This window comes from Musca domestica, unplaced genomic scaffold, assembly GCF_030504385.1.
Source record: "Musca domestica strain aabys unplaced genomic scaffold, Musca_domestica.polishedcontigs.V.1.1 76, whole genome shotgun sequence".
In the NCBI taxonomy this organism is placed as follows: Eukaryota; Metazoa; Arthropoda; class Insecta; order Diptera; family Muscidae; genus Musca; species Musca domestica.
Genome location: NW_026712396.1, coordinates 2,687,745 through 2,709,525, shown reverse-complemented (window position 1 = coordinate 2,709,525; position 21,781 = coordinate 2,687,745). Strand labels below are relative to the sequence as shown.

The following is a 21,781-nucleotide window of genomic DNA, read 5'->3' as shown; positions in this document are numbered from 1 at the left end:
TATGATAACCCAATTCTATGTAAATTTTCAAATCCAGGGAATCATTTTAAAAGGGAGTAATTTTAAAAGTTACAGAGACTTTTCAGAATCTTACTGTGAAAAAAATTCTCCGTAAAGATTATCTAGCTCTTAGATTGAGTTCGGAGATGGGCAATATCCGTTCACTCCTTTTGGTATTTCCCCCACAAACGGTCGAAATTTTGAAAGATACTTTTTTACTGCACAGAGAAAAAAAGGACAATCCGATTTTGCTCCAGCTTTACAAATCCTAATATTTGCATCAGTTCTAGGTCAGGTGATAAAATTGACAATATCGGTTCACTTCATCAAGTACCTCCATCACAAAAGGCCAAATTTTGAATAAGATGTGATACAAGTGTCCGTTTGTCTTCAAATTATATTTTATTATTCTGGTACCTGCCCCACAAAGGGTCAAAATGTTGAATATTCATGAAGCTCATAAAACGCGAAATTATCATTCGATTCCATTCAGTCTTGGCACATCTCAATACTTTCATAACCACAAGGTCTGTTATAAAGATGGTAGAGATCGGACTATTCCTTCTGTTACCTCCCCCACAAAGTGTAAACATTTTGAATTACCAAAACGATCATCAAATCCGAAATAAGCATCCAGTTCTCTTCGCACATCCAATTATTTCTACTAAACATGATCTGCTGTGAAGATAGGATATATCGGTCCACTCCTTCTGGTACCTTCCCCTCAAATTGTCAAAATTTTGAATATCCATGCAGCTCATAAGACGCGAAAAATTAACATCCGATTCCATTCAGTCTTGGCACATCTCAATATTTCCATTAACACAAGATCTGTCATAAAGATGGTAGAGAACGGATCATTTCTTCTGGTAAGTGCCCCACAAAGGGTCAAAGTTAGGAATAACCAAAATTATTACAAAATCCGAAATAAGCATCCCGTTCTTTTCATATTTCATATATCCCATTATTTCTACTAACACAAGATCTACTGTGAAGATGGGATACATCGGTCCACTCCTTCTGCTACCTCGCCCACAAAGGGTGAAATTTTTGAATGACTTAAACGATTATAAAATCCGAAATAAGCATCCGGTTCTCATCATATTTCACGCATTCAATTTTATCTGCTAACACAAGATCTGCTGTGAAGATGGAATATATCGGTCAATTCCCTCTGGTACCTCCCCCACGAAGGGTCACAATTTGCAATACTTTTATCTGTCATAACTTGTGAAATAAGTCGGCGAATATTTACAACTTGCTCTATCTAAATATTTCTCTTAACCAGAAATCTGAGATAATTATGCAATTTATGATTTCGCATAAAATTGGATATAAATGTTTGATTTCCTTCAAATTTTGCACATACCAATGTTATTATCAGTATTAAAGGAAGTATCAAAATGGAATACTTCCGTCCGCAATATCTGTTACATTACGCATATTTTCACATTTTCCAAAAATTTGCACATATCTAATATAAAGAAAAGGGTGAAAAGGAAGTATTTAATCAGTCTTAGGTCGGATACGAATTTGTCAATATTGGCCAACTGCTTCGGAACCTCCCCTTAAAAGGCCAACATCAATCATAACTCAAAGCTGGGGGTATACATCTGTTAGCAAACCCGACTGATACTATTTTACTTGTTTTATCTAATTATTCTTTTTCTTTTTAAAATCCTACTTCTTCTGGATGTGGAAAATAATACATTAGAGCCAACAACAGGCCAAAGATTTTTCTGGTTAAGAATAGTGTTGGCTTATCAGACTTTATAAAAATAACGTTTGTTTATTAGTGGAGAACGATGATAATGTTTACCCTGCCTTTTTCTGGTTTATGTATCGTTTACTAGGATTTGTGGCAACTTTGTTACTAGTCTTACCTAACCTCTTATAATATGAGAGGGCAAAAAACATTAGTACAAGATTAGACTGTAACAGGGGGCAACATTGGGAAAGGCGACGACTGTCGTAGACAACCCAGGTTAGTTTTGGTCCAATCACTTTCAAGGTGGTACAGACATCCTTTTTGTATGGAGTGGAGAGCATCTGTCCAGCAAACCGGACAAAATCGTTTCTACTGTTCCGTTCAAATCAACACAACTCACTTCGAAAGTTTCATGGCCACAGTCCTTTGATTTAGCTGCATTTTCAAAGTTTGAAGTCGCGATGAATGTTCGAAGACTTTCTTTTTTCCTTTAAAAAACCAAAAGAGGAGGTAATCCAATTTTATATCTTTCCCTAACAACCAATTAAGACAAAAAAATAAAGTTTAAATATTTTTTTAATGTTATAAATAATTTTATTGAGATATTTTTTATTGTTGTTTGTTTGTTTGTAAGAAATATATACTGAGAAGACAAATTGCATGTGTTTATTGCTTGTAAGACATTGTTTTAATGGACGAAAAGAAAACAAAAAAATAAAACAAAAAAGATATGTGGCAAATACAAAAAAAAAATGGAAGAGGAGTAGGAAACAACTTAAAAATTAACTAAATTAGATGTTGACTTATTTAATGGAAAATCAAATTATTTGTTTTTTTTTTACAAAAAAAGGACATTATGTGTAGTATGTCGTTACATGGTGCTATATGACAATTTATTTGTTGTATATAGAGTGTTTGTAATTTTTAATTATTTTTCAATGTCATTATGATGTTTTTTATTTTTTTTTTTTTTTGTTATAATTTGTTTTTTGAATATTTAGTTTAATTTTTCTCAAGTTTTCTTTTTTATTATAATTTATAATTTTTGTTTTGTTATTTCGTTTTTATTATTTTTTTTATTTTTATCATTTAAAATGATAGTTTAGGTAATGTTTAAGTGTATTTTTTCTTTTTGTTTTTTTTTATTATTTTTTTAGAATTATGGTCTTCTTTTTGTTTTTTCGTTAAATATCGTTAAAAATGCTTATTTTTTATTTATTTTTTCCTTTTGTTTTTTAATTACTTGTTTGTTTTTATACATTTATTATGTGTATTATTTGTTAACTTAAGTATGTACTTATTTTTTCATTTATAATATATAAATATTTATATATTTTGTTTTTTTTGTTTTTACTTCTGATAAAGCCTAGTTTGTTTTTATTTTTATTTATAGTATAAAGTTTGTTTCTTGTTGTTTTCTCTTTAAAGTTAAACTAAACATATAAAGTGATGATGTTGCAAAAGTAAGGTTATGTGTATGTTTTCTCGGTAGAATGTATAAAAAAATACAAAAAAAAAGAAATTCTTTTTAAATTATTATATAAGACAAAAAAAAAACAAATAGTTTATACAAATAATAAAAATAATAATAATAATAATAAAATGTAATATATATAAGTTTGTTATTATCACGTATCAGTTTTAATTAGAGGGTGCCAAACAAACCATTTCATAGACGGCGTAATGTAATGGAGACCTTTAAAAGGTTAACTATAGATAGAAGATTTTCTGAGGGCCTTTTACAGATGTAAAATCCTTTGGGTTTTGGGTAAGAAGTCCTTTAAAAGATCAGCTATAGATAGAAGACCTTCTGAGGGCCTTTTACAGATGTAAAACATTTTGGGTTTTTGCAGTTGTAAGAAGTCCTAATGGAGGTTTTGAATGGATGGAAGATCTTTTATGGATATAAGACTTAATAGACATCTCCTCTACAGAGAATACCTTTGAGAGATCTTCAACCTGATTTCAATTGATTTTATGGAGGATTGACTTTAACGACATCATCTAAAGAGAGAATACTTTGAAAGGTCCTAATAGAGATTTTCAATGGATGGAAGATCTTATAAGGATCTCCTATAGGTAAAAGGCTAGGCATCTTATAAGCAGAGAATACCTTTGAGAGATCTTCAACCTGATTTCAATTGATTTTATGGAGGATTAACTTTAAAGACATCTTCTAAAGAGAGAATACTTTGAAAGGTCCTCACTTGATACCATATCTTATAGAGTAATTCAATAACTCCAGAAGATCCTTAAAAAATGTAATTTGACATTTCAAAACTAAAAGACTTTTTCTTGATGTCAACTAAAAACAGAATTCTTTTGAAGGTCTTTTAAAAACCAATTCCTTCTGGGAGTCTTTCAGATATAGAATAGTTTCTTTAGATTTTCAAGGGATGGAAGATCTTATATGGATCTCCTATGGGTAAAATAACTTGATAGACATCTTCCAAGCAGAGAATACTTTTGAGAGATCATCAACCAGTTTCCAATTGATTTTATGGAGGATTGACTTTAAAGACATCTTCTAAAGAGAGAATACTTTCAAAGGTCTTCAATTGATACCATATCTTATGGAGTACTTGAATAACTCCAGATGATCCTTCCTATGGAAGAGTGTAAAAAACTGTAATTTAACAACATTTCCAAACTAAAGGACTTTTTTGATGTCAACTATAAACAGGAATCTTTTGAAGGTCTTTTAAAAAATCAAATGATTTCTGGGAATTTTTCACATATGAAATATCTTCTTGAGATTTTTTATGCTTAGATCCCTTATTGGTCTTCTATACAATGCTGACTGTTTACTAAGTATTTTACATCATGAAGGCCTTTTATGAACAGAAGATCTTCAAAGGGTCTGTCTTTTATGTGTGGTTTGTTGCACTCCCCCTAAAAAAAGTGTGAGGAAAGGCGGGGCAAAAAAAAAATATTGTTCTCTAACATAATCAATGGAAACTTAAATTACAACGATACCAATCTCTCTGTATATAAAAACATATTTTTGTAGGCGTTTTTTTTTCTTCTTCTTCTACTACTACTTTTTTTCATAACAAAGTTAAACAAATAAAAATAAATTTCGTTCTGATTTTTGTTGTTTTTATAAATTAAATTGAAAAACTCATATGCACACACTGGGGAAACGAAGTTCGTTGCCCTTCCTTAAGGTATTGTGGATTGCCTTTCTGGTATGTATCGCCATAGGTTCATTTTTTACCTCTTCTGTGTAATGTTCGAATATTGTATCGTTGCCCTGTGTTTTGTAATGACGATCACTTTCTTTCTTTATTAATCTCTAAAACCACATCATTTCGATTTCTATTTCTTTTTCTCTTTTTTCCTGTAAACAAAAAAGAAGAAAGAAAAAAAAATACAAAAACAAATTAAAATAAATTAAAAGGAACGATTTAAAAATAATATAGAAATATAAAAAAAATATATGTAATCTATTTTTGGTTTATAAAAGTTGGACAGACATAACCTAAAAACTAAGGAACGCTAAGTAAACAGGAATGGATTTCAATTAATACAGAAATATAAAAAAACAAGTAAAAATGCTAAGTTCGGACGGGCCGAACTTAAAATATTCTAATATCCTAGAAACGGAATGAATTTCAGATAATACAGAAATATAAAAAAAAAACAAGTAAAAAATGCTAATTTCGAATGGGGCTGAATTTTCAATATCGAACTATTCAATATCATCAAAAGACCATGAGGTAAAGGCAACATTTATAAATTATAATATTTGGATTTAATACTTAAACGGGTTCCACTTTCAACCACAAATACCTGTGAGATCGTTTTGAGAATGCAGTCAAAGTTTTCAAAATGCCATAAAATGGGCGATGAGCGATATCGTTATAGGGGTGCAGCAATACTAAAACGTGAACCTGTATGGACAATTTTCATTGCTACAAGAATTGTTTTATATTACGAAACTTAAAATCCGCAAACCATTCCGTGGAAAGTGTGAGTAGAATCCTCAAATTAACGAATATCGGGCGGTACCATTATTTGGATTATGAACTACAACTAACTAATCCGATAAAAAATGTTGCCTAAATCGTCACAATATCGAATTTCTAGAGGTATCTTTATATGGACGCTTTAGGAAAATGTGGAGCTATATAAAACATGCTCTGTCATCGGAGTTAGAAGAACCCATTACGAACTACAAATACCGAATTTTAAACAAATCCAATAGAAAATGTGGCCTACATTGTCGAAATTGTGAAATACCATAGGAAATTGTGGACCTTTATAGGAAATGCTATACAACAGGAGGTAAAATCAACCACAAATCTCAATTTGGAAATATTACGCGAAAAAATGTGGCTAAAATGACAAAAATACCGAATATCGGGAGCTAACCCGTTACAAGGTTATAAATACAAACTTTGGAACGATTCCGTGGTAAAGTGTAGCTAAAATCATTAAAATATCGCATTTCGGGAGGTACAGTTATTGGGGGCTATACAAAAACGTGGACCTACAAATCGGGGGCCGATATACCTTATTCGATTTCAAATTATGCGAAGAAATGATTGAAAAGATGGCAACGCCGTTTAGAGGTCTTTTTCGTACCTTGTGTACCCTATCGTTAAGCCAATGTGAAATGCTTTCATTTTTGTTTTTAAATTAACGTAAATCAATTAATTTACAACATAAATATTCGAAAATGTAACACATTTTGATGTTTGTGGAACAACATACGATACTATAAACAGCTGCTTTGTTAAATATCCTGTTGGAATAAAATGCAATATCTATAAAGAACACAAAAACCAAATCTGTTTCAGGACATTTGGAGTCGATCTAGCGATGTACGTACGTCGGTACATTTTCAAAGAAAATAATTTACTGCACAGAAAGAGGAAGGATAATCCGATTTTGCTCCAACTTTGCATCAGGTCTGGTGGGTAATCGACAATATCAGTTCACTCCATAAGTACCTTCCCCACAAAGGGTCATAATTTTGAATAATTATAACTTTTATATAATGCAATGTGAGTATCCGATTTTCTTTAAATTACACACATCATAATATATTTATTTACCCAAGGTCTGGTGTGAAGATGGGATATATTGGTCCACTCCTTCTGATACCTCCCCCACAAGGGGTGAAAATTTTGAATATCCCTGAAGCTCATAAAACGCGAAATTAACATCCGATTCTATTCAGACTTGGTACATCTCATTATTTCCATCAACACTAGATAGAAAGCGGGCCATTTTTTCTGGTACCTCCCCCACATAGGGTTCAAGATTTGAAAAACAAAACGCTTAAGGAAAGCGAAAAATCATCCGACTCTTTTTAAATTTCACACATCCAAAACATTTTTGCTAACACATGATCTGTTGTGAAAATGATATATATCTGCCAACGTCTTCTGGTATCACAACCACAAAGGGTCACAATTTCCAAAACTTTTATTTGTCACATAACTTGCAAAACATGTCTGCGATTGTTTACAACTTGCTATATATTAATATTTCTCTCAACCTGAAAACTGAGATGAATGCGGAATTGACATTTGATTTCGCATAAAATTGGATATAAATGCTAGATTTTCTTGTAATTTTGCCCATACCAATATTTTTAGCTGTATTAGATAAAGTGGGGAAATGGAATACTTCGGTCGACCATATCTGGTACCTCAGGCACATTTTAATATTTTCTAAAAATTATCACATGTCTCATATAAAGTGAAGGAAGTAACACGGATGGTCCGTGGCACGTCGCAATATTTATATCATATTTGTTTAGGACCGATATGAAATGAACAATATTGGCCCATTCCTTCGGAAGCTACTCTCCATAGAGGGACAACAATTAATAAATAATCATAAAACAAATCAAAATATATTGAAATAATCGGGCATTGACTGAGGGTATACATCTGTCGGCTAAGCCGACTGAGACTTTTTAACTTCTTAAAATAAAAATCCCTATTTGATGAATTGCTAACTGGTTTTCTCTAAAATTTTTGTTCGAAAAAAAAAAATCAAAAGTGACTTGATTTTTAAACATGTTACTCCATACATTACATGACATTTTCAGTAAATTTCCCAGTATAAATAGTGTGTATTTATATGAAAATGAAATAAAATTGCCAGCAGCATATATCGCTGTTGATTTTTGTTAGAAATATTTAAATTCCTTTGCAAATTTCCATTAGTTTGGCAACAAGGTATTTCTGGAGGAAAATACAATTTTAAGAGACAACTACTTGTTTTTCCTAGGAAATATTTTTCGAGAGGAAAGTTTGTTTACGAAAACAAAAAAATAATTAAAAAAATAATTTCATTAATTTAGTAACCAATACTTCCTATCTTCAAAAAAAAATAAAATAAATAAAGTTATAATAAATAAATAAATAAAATTATCAAACTGTAATTCCTAGCCCACATATCATTCGCGGCAAATTCTTTTAGTTATTATATTTTCTAAAAACCAAAACTAAATTACAACATAAGTTAAGTTTTGCAAAGTGAAAAATATGTGAAAAACGAAAACAAAATTTCAATCAACTATTTGTGAGGGGAAAACAAACAAAATTTTCTAAAGAACGAGCACCACAATAGAACATTATTCTTACAATCATAGGTCATCATCATCATCATCATTACTAATACAATTATCAGCATCAGTTTTGAGTGCCAAAAAGAAGAGAGGTTACCTTTAAAACAACACTATTTTGTAATGTGCTCGGTGAGTGTGTTATTTTTTTTTGTTTTGGGATGGTGGTTGTGTTCTTTTTTATTATTCTGGCTTGCAAGAATTTGGAATAAAAAAAACAACTTTTTATTTTCTTAGGAAAATATGCACGACAGCCAGGCAAAACAGCAATAAAATCTGTAAAAATTAAACGAAACAGAGAAACAGAATAGAGAAAGAGAGAAAAAAAGATTTTGGTTTTTTTGAAAACATTTCCAAAAACATTTTAGAAGAACAATTACAAAAATAACTGCTAATGGAGAATTTCTCTAGTAAGACCAACAATGTTGTGAAGAGGACAACAACACTACCAACAACCAGCCAACAAATGTAATATTTTGGGATTTAATCCAATGGGGAAAAAGCCACAAAAGCACAGAAAGACAAATGAAAGAAACCAACAGAAAAAACACAACAAATGACAAAGAGAAAAAGAAAAGAAGAAAAACGAAATTTTAAATAAAAAAAAGCCAACTGAAGTATACTTTTCCTGGTTGGCCATGAAAAAACAACAACATTGAACGAATGGCGGCAGGTGGACACAAAAGGATGAAATGTTCACAAATGATGATGATGATGATTATATATACAAAAGGTATTTGGGAGGTGGTACAACAGGAAAACACACAATTATGAAATTAAAGACATTGCATCGTTTGTATACTTTAATGCAATTTAATGCAGAAATTATATGATCCGCTGTGTGGGAGTTTGAAAAACAGAAAACAATCCTTGGTATTTTACACCCTCCTGCATGTTTAGCAGATTTACTTTCAGAAAAAAATATTAAAAATATGTATATAGAATATATTTGTAATTCGCTTTAATTTTGAACATATACAAATTCTTGAGTTCGTCATGGACCACCTCTTGATTTCCTTTACTTTTGGCAAATGATTTTTTTTTAAAGATTTTCAATGCAGTTTTTGCTTTCCAAACGCCCAAATTACCATTAGATTGGAAAAATGTTTTTAAACCTCTAATAATTTCAATGAACGAAATGGGTACCCGTAATATGAGGACCATATTTTGATATAAACCTGCCTCGAAAACTTTTTGCCTATATGTTAAATATTAATCGAGAAGTCGAAATAACAATTTGTCAATATGGTTCAAAATAAAACGATACCTATAAGAATAGCTAAAATCAGGCGACGTCTCCAAAAGCAGATGATAGAGGTGGTCCTGTGAAAAAAAGTGAACAGATTTCGTTTATATCCTCAGCCTTATGACTACAGAGCGTACAGATCATTTGGTACGGCCAAAGTGTGTCTCATCGAAACCCCTTTCAGGCCATTTGTAGTCAATATAGCGGTGTCCTACCAATCAATCCTACCTTCCGTCCTTCCAACTGTCTGGCTTAATGGTGCGCACGATAACTATAGAATGTGGTATCTGATTTCATCCATTACGATGTTCTAACGTAATATTATTAAACATATAACGAGTTCAAGTACCTCCCACACAAAATGTCAAAATTCTCAAAGAAAATAATTTACTGCACAGAAAGAGAAAGGATGATCCGATTTTGCTCAAACTTTGCGAATCCTAATATTTGCATCAGTGCTAGGTCAGATGCGAAAATGGACAATATCGGTACACCCCATCAAGTACCTCCCCCACAAAGGGTCAACATTTTGAATAATAATAACTCTTATAAAATGTGTTGTACGAAGACGCGGACCTGCATAAGTATTTTTTTGTCATAGGCTTTAGTACCCATTAAGATCTTCAAATACGATATTTTAAACAATTCCGGTGAATAGTGTATCTAAAATCAACAAAATACTGAATATCGGGAGCTACTGTTATACGGGGGCTAAACAAAGACGTGGACCTACATAGCCAATTTTCTGTCATAGTACCCATTACGAACTATCATTACGAGATTTGAAAAGTGAACAGTGTCGCAAAAATCATCAAAATACCGAATAAAGGGAGGACCTATATAGTTCATTTTCAATACCAAAAGTCCCGCAGACGAAACACACATTTGAGTAAAATTTCATCAACCTACTTCGATTCGTCCGAAAGCTAGAGTGATTTCCACAGACGGACAGACGAACGGTCATCGTTAAATCGACATAGAATTGCATGCGGCTCAAGAATATATATAATTTGTGGGTGTAAAATGTATAATTCGAGGTGTTACAAACGAAAGGACAAAGTTTATATATCCTGCATATTATGGTGCAGGGCATAAAAATGGGTTTGAAGGTCTTTCGAGAAATATCTTAAAAATCCACGTCCTTTAGAAAAAAATTTTTTAAAAAAATCCTCGTTTGTGGTTTGAAGAGGAAATTTTGGAAATTTTATGCTGAAAAAAGAAAATAAATCTCCGACGAATAACATGTCATTGAGGTTTTGCTAGGGCAGTAACGATCTCTTTCAGGACAATCATGAATATTATCTTATCACTCTAGTTTCGGAAAAAAATCTCCTTAAAAAATAAAATTTTAAAAATCCAAGTTTGAAGGTCCTTGGGAAAAGGTTTTAATAAATCAAGGTTTGTAGCTTTACAGGTCCTTAGGAAAAAAATTTAAAAAAAAATCCAAGTTTGTGGCTTTGAAGGTCATTGAGAAAAAATCTTAAAACCCCAAGGTTTAAATGTCCTTGAGAAAAAAAAATCTAAGTTTGTGGCTTTAAAAACATTGAAAAAGACCATATTTGTGAGGCTTTGGTGCTCCTTAGGAAACAATTTTAATACTCCACGTTTGAAAATTTAAAGCCATTTAAGAAAAAAAAGAAAGCTACGTTTGTTATTAAAATATCCTCATGTATGGCCTTCAAGGTCCTTGAGAAAAAAACAAATGTATTGCTTTGAAAAAATCTTAATTTTTTGCTTTACAAAAATCTTAAAAAAAACTTAAGGTGAGAATACATAAAACGCTATTCTGACTGGCTTAAGTCATCGTCTGGCATTTGAAATTATTTCCGAAATTAAGGTGGAAATACATAAAGCACACATTAGGTTGGCTTAAGTCATCGACTGGCTTCTTCGAAGATGAAGAATGAAGTTTTAGGTTTACTTAGTTCGATTTTGGTCCTAGGCTCATTTGTTCATTTCCGAAGAAGCCAGTCGATGACTTAAGCCAGCCGGATAAACGTTTTATGTATTCCCAGCTTTAGACTGGCTTAAGTCATCCGTTGGCTTCTTCGTAAAAGAAGAAAAGAGTTTTAGGTTGACTTAGATCGATTTTTACCCTAAACATATTGTTTTTTTTTTTTTTTTTGCGAAGAAGCCAACCGATGACTTAAGCCAGTCTAATTTCGGAAATAAAAATGTTCAATATAGCGACTGGGAAAACATCGGCCCGGAATATTAATTCATAGTTGACCTGTATATCTATCCTAGTTTGCAGTAAATTTTATTATCATAACTTTGGAGAGATCAAAAACAACGCTGTTCATCGAGTGAACTGTCATTGTCCTAATTTTTGACTTCGGGGTTTTTCAAGGATGTCGATCCTTCAATGACAGTTTCCGATGTCATGAACTTTGCCCTCCGAAATGGTACCTTTAGCTTGATAATTAGGGAAAGTTTTCAGCGAATTCTGAGGCCAAATTCACCAAAATTAGTGAATTTTTTTATCCGCCTAATTTTTTATGATCTTTTTAAGAAGGACCATCATAGTACTGATCAAAACATGTCACTTCTTACTAACATTTACAAAACTATATGGACTTTTAATTGAAATGATTTAAAACAATAAAAATTTAATTAAAAAAATACATCTTGTTTCTGTGTTTCTAAATTACAATTACAAAATAACTTTAAACCAATAAATTATGTTAGTGAATATCAATAACCTTTAGTTTTCTAATTGTATAATTGTTTTTTCAACATTGTCCTATGTGGATGTGGCGGGAGGGTTGGGTTTAAAAGTCTGCATGAAAGCAATAAATGTAGGGAGGAGGGCAAGGATGTGTTGATGGCTCTACAAAAAGTCAGCTATTTGTTTAGAATCATTTCTAAATTGTTTAATATCTATTCTACTTTTTGTTGTTGTAATATTCAATTATTTTTTTAATGTTTTTTAAGTCTCTTCAACACTTGATTTTGTTATGGTTTCAGTTTTGTTTTTTCTTTATATTATGTTACATAATAATAAACTCTACATATATGCCTATGTAAAATCATGGTATTTTTTTATCTCAATTTTCAGTTTTTTGCTTTTTATTGTGGATTTTTAAATATTGATTGCTAAATGGAAACAAACAACCACTTAAAATTCTATTTATAAAAAACGTTTTGATAACTATTATTATTAATATAAATGTGTTATGGGTTTGTTGTTTTAAAAATGTTATTTTCGTTTCGTTTTTATATTTCTTCAGTGACAGTGCTGCTGCTAGTGATTGAAAGTCAGGGTGACTTGGGAAACCTCTCTTTAAATCTTGAGGAGTTTTTAAATAATGAAATTGTATTTTAAGTTAAAATTAATTAAAGGAAATCAAATATTTGGGAAAGTTTGAATGCATTTTTCCGGACTCTCTTCCTCTCTCTCTCTTAATCCACTAAGTTTGATTTAATTTCATGAAAATGTTCAAAGGAAAGTTTGGAGCAGATGAATGCATTATTTTGGTTTCTCTCTTTCTCTCTCTCTCTCTCTCTTTCTCTTAACCCACTTATTTTGATTTAATTTCATTAAAATTTTCAAATTTGTTTTAATGCCAGACACTGGAAATTATCTTTGTAACAGAATGATAGTTTTTGGTAGAGAGGGAGCCACGACAAAACAATTTTTCTTATCCTCCTCCGGTTTTTCAGTAGTCAAGACAACTTGCACTGCCTGGAAGAGGAGTCAAGGCCATGTACACGAGACAAAAATTACTAATTCTTGGCTTGGCCTTAATCTGTAGTAACATTTCAACGAGGACCTTATTTTGATGATAATCAGATATGAACGTCTATTTCATGACCCAAACCAGAGGGAGAGGGAGCCACGACAGAACAATATTTTTCTTATCCTTCTCCGGTTTTCCTGTAGTCAATGCAGTGGCTGGAAGAGGAGTCAAGACCATAGACGCGATCAAAAAAAGAACTAATCCTTGGCTTGGCATTGATTCGAAGTGACATTTCAACAACACCCTCATTTTTATGATAATCAGATATGAGCGTCTATTGCATGACCCAAGCCATTGGCATTCAGAGATAGTCTCTCATTAAAAAAAGAGATTATTTGGCCCATGGAAAAACTGGTTTCACTCCCATTGTATACTGGAATGCTGCTGGAGGGGGGATTATTTCATATCAAAAAAAAAAAAAATAGATTGGAGAAGAAAAAGCATTACTTCCAATACCAAAGAAAATTCTGGTAAAGTTCCAAACAGAAGACCCACCTTGAACCATTTTACCCGTTGAATATCATCGATAAAATAACAACCATATGGAGACTAGTTCATCGACACAAAACTTCTCGCTTCCATTGCTGTGATGGCTCAAGGCACGTATTCTGTGTAACTCTTTATCAGAATTTTCATTGGGGAAAGAAGTAATAACTTTTTTTCGGAAGCTCCCATATACATCTTCGTCCGATTTCCATTTTATAGTGCACCAAACGTTTAATAGTAGCCCAAATGGGATGGAATTTGGCACTTACGACCAGATTGAGCCTAGAATCTTGTATGAAAATCGGTTCAGATATAGCTATAGCTCCCATATATAATGTTCATCCGATTTGGTGTTTAAGTCCCTCACATGCGTAATATGCACTCCACAAAAATGATATTTGGTACCGGACATCAGATACAGCCCAGAAGTTCCTCTGCCAAATTATATCAAGATCGGTTTAGATTAGGATATAGCTCCTATATATATCTTCAACCGATTTCGGGTTAATTGTGCACCAAATAGCCAATATCAGTCCAAATGATCTGAATTTTGGCATATCCCACCGAATTCAGTCTAGAAGCAAGTACATTAAATTTGGTGAGAATCGGTTCAGATATAGCTATAGCATCCATATATAAGTTTCATCCGATTTGGTTTTTAAGTCCCGTACATTCGTAATATGCATTCGACAACAATGATATTTGGTACCAGATATCATATAGACCTCGGATATACTATTGCCAAATTTTATCGAGATCGGTTAAGATTTGGATATAACTCCCATATATATCCATAATCCGTTTACAGGTTTATTGTGCCATTATTTGGCTAATGTCAGTCCAAATGGAGTGAATTTTGAGGACGTATGTTTTCATTTTGTGGAACTTGCCTCCGCTACATATTTTTTAATATAATCCTTCTCGAAATGACATCATGCACTCTATAGCAATGTTATTTGGTATAAAAGATAAGAAGGTATCCGTCAAATTAAGTGAAAATCAATTCAGAAATGGATATGCCTCCCATATATTAGTACCCTCTGAACCCAAACCATAACTACTCTAAAGCCAAATTTTGATAGGTGGTAGATCGACTTCAAATGAATTCTTTTGTTGTGGGAGCTCTACTAAATATGCATAGTGGTGTAGGGTATCATATAGTCAGCCCTTCCCGACATTTGACTTTTTCTCATTACTGGTTTATTAATGTGCCACCATCGTTGTAGGCCAATGGTTTGGGTCATCAAGGCATTTCATTGTCCCATCTCATTATCATCATAATAAAGTCTTGTGGAATAATTACTTCCGATCACGGATAATACAAGGATTAGTCAATTTACGGTCGCGACTAGACTAGCCTTGCTCTGTATGATAACAGAACAATGGAGCGTTGACGACCTGGTATTTTCAAAATGTCTTACTTTATACAATTTCAAATCAATTTCTATCTTTCTCGTTTAAGGAGAGGTTTCTCTTTGTTGTTTTCAATGATTCGATAATAGCTAATGCTGTGATATTTTTCTAAGTACAGTTTTTTTGGTTTTAATATCAATACTTTATTTCAATCTTTGCGTTGTTTTGTTTGTTTTTTTTTTCTTTTCTCAAATTTTACGAGTTTTCACAGTTAATGTGGTTTGTTTTTCAATTCGAAGTTGGTTTTTGTTTTTGGCAATTTTACTTCAATTTATGATTTTTAAAAAGTAAAACAACAAATCAGTATAATATATCATATCTGAAATTAGTTGAAACAAAAATATGAAAATATTTTGTATTTGTTTTTAATTAATAAAATAAATACAGTTTAAAAGAAGAGTTGTATGTATGCTGTGTATGTGTAAATGGGGGGAGGGGAGAGAGTTTGAAAAAATGCAAATTATATACAAAGTTTTCTCATTTCAAAATATTATCATTTTTTTAGGTTTGAAATAGGTTCGAAATTTCAAATTCTATCAGGATTTAGGTTACTAGCGTTACGTTACTTTTACGGTTACTAGCGACGACTGGGCTGGTGGTGGTGGTGCACCAAGTTGTGCAAGAAATGCCAAACACAAGGTATGAAAAAGAATCAGAGAAAAATGCTTTCCGTGGAACATTCATGCGCGTCAGCAAGATTTTTATACCCTACACCAAAAGGTGGTCAGGTCAGGGTATTATTTCTTTGTGCATTTGTTTGAAACAGGCAAAAAGAAGCAAGAAAGACCCATAGTTCCTTTTGATGATCTGCATAGAATCACATTCTGAGTCGATTTATCTATGTCCGTCCGAACGTCTGTCTATGTATATTTATAAACAAAGTACAGGTCGCATTTATTGCCCGATTTAATTTTGCACAAATCATTAGTTTGACCCAAGGACGAACCCTATTGAAACGTCCGATTTGCCTTTTATTGTGCACCAAACGTGTAATATTAGCCCAAATCGGATGGAATTTGGCAAATACGACCAAATTGAGTCTAGAAACAAGTATGTAAAATTTGTTCATCCGATTTGTTATTTTTGCTCACCGCTGCCGTAATAGGCATTCTGTAACAATTTTATTTGAGAAAATATATCAACTACAGCTCAGATATACCTTTGCCAATTTTTATCGAAATCGGTTCAGATTTGGATATAGCTCCCATATATATCTTCGTTCGATTTGCCTTTTATTGTGCATCAAACGTGTAATATTAGCCTAAATCGGATGGAAATTGGCACTAACGACCAAATATGGCCTGGAAATAAGTATGTCAAATTTAGTGAAAATCGGTTCAAATATAGCTATAGCTCCCATATATATTGTTCTTCCGGATTGTTATATTTATTCTCCACAGCTGTAATATTACCTCCCTAACAAAGGTATTTGAAGAAATATATCAAATACAGCTTAGAAATACCTTTGCCAAATTTTATCAAGATCGGTTCAGATTTTGATATAGCTCCCATATGTATCTTTACCCGATTTCATGTTAATTGTGCCCCAAAATGGATAATACAAGACCGAATGGAAAAGACACAAATGCCTCGGCAAATTTAGTAGAAATCGATTCAGAGGAGGATATATTTCTCTCATGTATTAGTCCATTTGGATATTAAATTATATGGGGGCTATACCAAAACGTGGACCTCCACAGACAATTTTCTGTCATAGTCTATAGTATCCATTTCGAACTTCAAATACCAAATTTGAAACAATTCCGGAGAATAATATCACTAAGATCATCAAAATACCCAATAACGGGAGGTACCGTTGTATGGGGGCTATACGAAGACGTGGACCTGCACAGACAATTTTCTGTCTGTGGCTGTAGTATCCATTACGAACTTCAAAAACAAAATTTGAAACTATTCCGGTGAATAATGTCGCTAAGATAATCAAAATTATGAATATCGGGAGGTACCGTTGTATGGGAGCTATACGAAGACGTGGAACTCCACAGACAATTTTCTGTCTACGGATGTAGTATCCATTACGAACTTCAAGTGCCAAATTTGAAACGATTCCGTTGAATAATGTCGCCAAGACCATCAAAATACCGAATATCGGGAGGTACCATTGTATGGGGGCTATACGAAGACGTGGATTATGGATATCCATTACGAACTTCAATAACAAAATTTGAAACATTTGCGGTGAATAATGTCGTTTAAATCACCAAAATACCGAAAATAGGGAGGTACCATTATATGGGGCCTATACAAAAACGTGGACCTACATGGCCCATTTTCCTGCAGACATAATATACATTTGAGTAAAATTTTATCAACGTACTTCATTTCGTTCGGAAGCTAGAGTGATTTCCACAGACGTACGGACATCGCTAAATCGACATAGAATTTTATGCTGATCAAGAATTTAAATACTTTGTGGGGTCTAAAAATGTATATTTCGAGGTTGTAACAGAATTACAAACTTAATATACCCTCCATACTATGGCGGAGGGTATAAAAAGTTATAACTATCACTAAAATTAGAAGTTCCAAATTTAGACAATTTTTCATATTTGAAATGAGAAAACCGGTGATGAGTTGAAAAGCATAATGGCAAAAATTAGAGAATAGAAATTAGATGCACAATTTTACTGGAAACTATTGTTTTTCTCTTTTATTATTGTTATTGGAAAGTATGTACAACGGATGTGTGTATATATGTAAATATATGAATATAAAAATTATACTTAAACATAACTTACATAACTTCTATGTATAAGGATGATATTTAACATATTATTAATAATAATAATATTACTATTATTGCAGGAAGAAGAGATAGCATAGAATTACTGTACATAATTTTTTAATGTTTTTCATTTTTACAATAAGGTTTATTAAGAAATTAAATGTGAAGAAAACTAAAAAGAATGCATGGGGGAATATATGGAAGCTTGTGTAAAAATTAAGATCAAAGAAATTATGTAATAAAAATATTTTAAAAATTAAATAAAAAAGAATTAAAATGAAATATCGTAAATAAAATAATACAACATAAAAACTGTTTGCAAAATATATATTATAGAAGAAGAAGAAGCAAAATTAATTACCACAATAATGTACATAGGAAGTACTATAATTCTAACCCGGTTGGATAAGTTACTAATCTTAAATTTTGTATGATTTATTGGCGTCAAGAGGGACTATTTCATGGCCACTGGTTAAAAATTATATCATTGTCTTTAAGTCGACGTTATAAATAAAACGTCTAAATGGGCAACGTTTTACTAAATTCTTTACATTATTTGGATCCATTAATGTTTAGTGGGATACAAGATAGCATACTGTAGTGCAGTGAAACTGGGTCTTCTATAATTGTCCACCATTTCTTGGGGGGATTAAAAAAACCAATGACAGAGTTAAGTCCATAGCTTATTTTATTCCAGTTAACTTTTAAAGATTATAAGGCCTCAATTCAAACCCCGGTAAGGCAGGTGATAGAAATCATCAAAAACTAATTTGAAGGATATCCTTATAATATAATATTCCCTTATGAGAAAACTGCCCTCTTGTATCTGCAGAGCAATACATTTACAAGTATTATGGGTAATAAACGAAACAGCCTTACAGAAACCTCAGATGCTCCAACTGGGCAAAATTCAAATCCCCAAACATATGAAAATAAGTTATTGTCTTACGGAACATAAAAAAACACTCATTACAAATCGGATTACTACCGATTAACAAGGGCATGCCACTCGAAATAGGTACCTATTTATTTGTCCAACTAAGCTACTTATTTTTGGCAAAGGAATAGCTACTTAATTTGAATGACATGCCTTTGTAGAAATAATAATTGCCGAGAGCTTTTCACTCAATGAAAATGGGAAATGGTTTTTCAAGAGCGGTTTGTTTTTTCACTTCAGTTTGCGGATACAATATGTCCTCGTTATGTGCCCTAATGTTTTAAAATCAAATAATATTACATACGGTTGGCTCAGCATGATAAAATGGAAGTGTGGCTGAGTTCTCCCGACTCTAAAAACGCCAAGTCCAGTAAAGAAAGTCTTAAAGTCGGGTGGGGTCGTCAATTCCATCACAATTGGGCTTATATTACACCTTTGGTGTACAATAAAAGGCACATCGGACGAAGATATATATGGTAGCTATATCCAAATCTGAACCGATCTCGATAAAATTTAGCAAAGATGTTTCTGAGCTATATTTGAAATATTTACCCAAATATAGTTGTTACAGAGTGCATATTATGGCTGTGGAGAAAAAATATAAAAAAAAATGGACGAGCAATATGTATGGGAGCTATAACTATATCTGAACCGATTTCGATCAAATTTTGCATACTTATTTTCAGATCTAGTTTGCTCGTATGTGAAAAATTCCATACTGTTTGGGCTGATATTACACGCTTGGCACACAATAAAAGGCAAATCGGACGAAAAAATATATATGGCAGCCATATCTAAATTTTGACTGATTATCTCCAATTTCAATAAGGTTCGCCCATGGGTCAAACAAATGATTTGTGCAAAATTTCATCTGGATCGGGCAATAAATGCGACCTGTACTCAGAATGTGATTCGACTCAGAATGTGATGCTATGACGATGATCAAAAGGAAATATGGGTCTATCTCGTTTCCTTTTGCTTGTTACAAACAAATGCATAAAGACATAATACCCTGACCACCTTGTGGTGTAGGGTATAAAAAGGCATATCTGCGACCAGTAAATTGCTGTTGTCGATATGTCGATGGGGATCCATAACAAACTCACTGATATGGAGTTGCAGATTATCAGAACGAACCCGAAGTTCAAGAGGACATATCCTAGTGCAAAACTAAGGGAACTTCCGAAAAGCAGGCTATCTACATACAGAACAGTAGTGAAATCAGTCGAGGCCCCAAAAAAATGCGACGTCCCCGGTAAACCCCTAAAGGAACCTTTCAAGAAGTTCTCTGATGTGCCAAAACCGAAGGTACCACACTGTAAAGCAATGGAAAACGGTTAAATCAACGGAGCCGCAGACCAGTAAAAAAAGAAAACAAGACTTGCTAAATCCTTGAAATCGGCTCAGCCGAGACCATTAGTTGATTGATCATCTAAACCCGTTATAACGGCAAAAGGAGGTGACAACAGATGGACGGGACGGAATCATCTACAAAAAAGGTTACAGCTGGCGAACACTGAAGGAAACAGCCACGAAGGCGATCAAGCCCCCAAAATGTAGGTCCACCGCCCATCCATTGCAGCTAAAGAACGTCAGCTGCCTAGACATGCTAAGGTAGTTTTGGCGCAATTTCCTTCAGGATGGTGCTTTCGTCTCAATTCGTATTGGGCACGAATTAGCGAAGATGTGCGTGACGTCTGCTCGGCGTGTGATCCAGACCCGCACAATACGCTGCACCTCTTTAATTGCACCGCAAAACCTACCCAACCCACTTCAGAAGATCTCTGGTTACACTCCATTAAGATTTTTTAAACCTGGACTAGGTTAGCAGAATACAAACATCCGCATGTACTAATACTACAACAATATCAACCAAGTCCCCTTTCAGGCAGTGGCCGTGAAGAGGATTGCGTCAACTGGCGACAAAGAAGGATAATGGGACGAACGCTAAAGGGATCGTGAAAGTCGATCTTGTCGGTAATGCTTCGCAGAGTCCCAAAGCCGCAGCAAGATCGTCTGTAGACTTCATAATTTCCGCAGTTAATTGCCCTTTGGGAGGCCGACGTTCCTGTCTCAGAAATTCCATGCGGAATGGTGGCTTCAACGTATCGTATAATGGAGTCAAAGGAGATTGAGAGGATGAGAAGCAGAATGCTGGTCTTGACACTGGAAATTGGCACGTCTAAATTCCTTTACTATGAACTTAAAACTGAAACTTTAAGTAGCCACATACAAGGCCGAAGAGGCCCTCCTAAGAGGCCGAGGGTTCTGCTAAGCTTTGAGTTGCGAAGGATTCAGTATCGCTTTCCATAAATTAAGCTGTAAAAAGGTCTGCCAGTTAAGCCTCAATTGCATCAAATATTGATACCGCCTTGATCCAAGGAGCCCCATATTTTCAACAATAGGGACAAGTAATGGAGATATTACCATCACTCTTAATGGGAAAGCAGTTAGAGGATGAACACAATGGTCCACGAGTGAGTGAGAGAAATATAAACTATTGAGCCCATCCTTTGTTGAAGATCTTTAATTTTGAAGGAAGCTATAGGCTGCTGTGTGCTTATGAGTTATTATTTTTTTCCTACCTTTTCGGAGCGGAACCGAAAGTTAATAAATTCTATGGAGTTGGTCAAAAAAAGTAATAGGGAGATTTAGACTCAGTTCTTGAAATTTCTAAGGCCCTATATTTCATGAAAAGTATTATACATAGATAGATCTCCCCTCAATATGAATATTTCGAGGAGCTGATGAGTACTTCGAGGAGTTACAAACGGAATGACGAAGCTAATATACCCTCCATAGAATGGTGGAGGGTATTAAAAGAATAAATTTGCTTAACTTCCTCGCCCTATTTTTGTCACCGTTCGATGTAGACTTTCAAAACGCCCAGTGCTTTCCAAATCTTATCGGGGTTTCCTGTAA

General features: G+C 33.3%; 1 protein-coding gene and 1 long non-coding RNA gene across 2 annotated transcripts in view; one reads left to right on the top strand and one right to left on the bottom strand.

Moving 5' to 3' along the window:
• Positions 1-2,875: 2,875 nt before the first annotated feature.
• Positions 2,876-21,781, bottom strand: part of LOC101900249 (PH and SEC7 domain-containing protein) — a 97,052-nt gene continuing 78,146 nt past the window's right edge. The window contains exons 14-15 of the mRNA XM_020034902.2: positions 8,392-8,567; positions 2,876-5,048 (exon numbers count right to left, since the gene is read on the bottom strand). Coding sequence (XP_019890461.2) covers positions 8,525-8,567 — 43 coding nt within the window. The 3' untranslated portion in view covers positions 2,876-5,048; positions 8,392-8,524. The remainder of the gene's footprint in view (positions 5,049-8,391; positions 8,568-21,781) is intronic.
• On the top strand, positions 6,516-7,672 carry LOC131806432 (uncharacterized). Its single transcript, XR_009344033.1, has 2 exons — positions 6,516-6,717; positions 6,774-7,672. It is a non-coding gene; the product is annotated as an uncharacterized LOC131806432 (long non-coding RNA).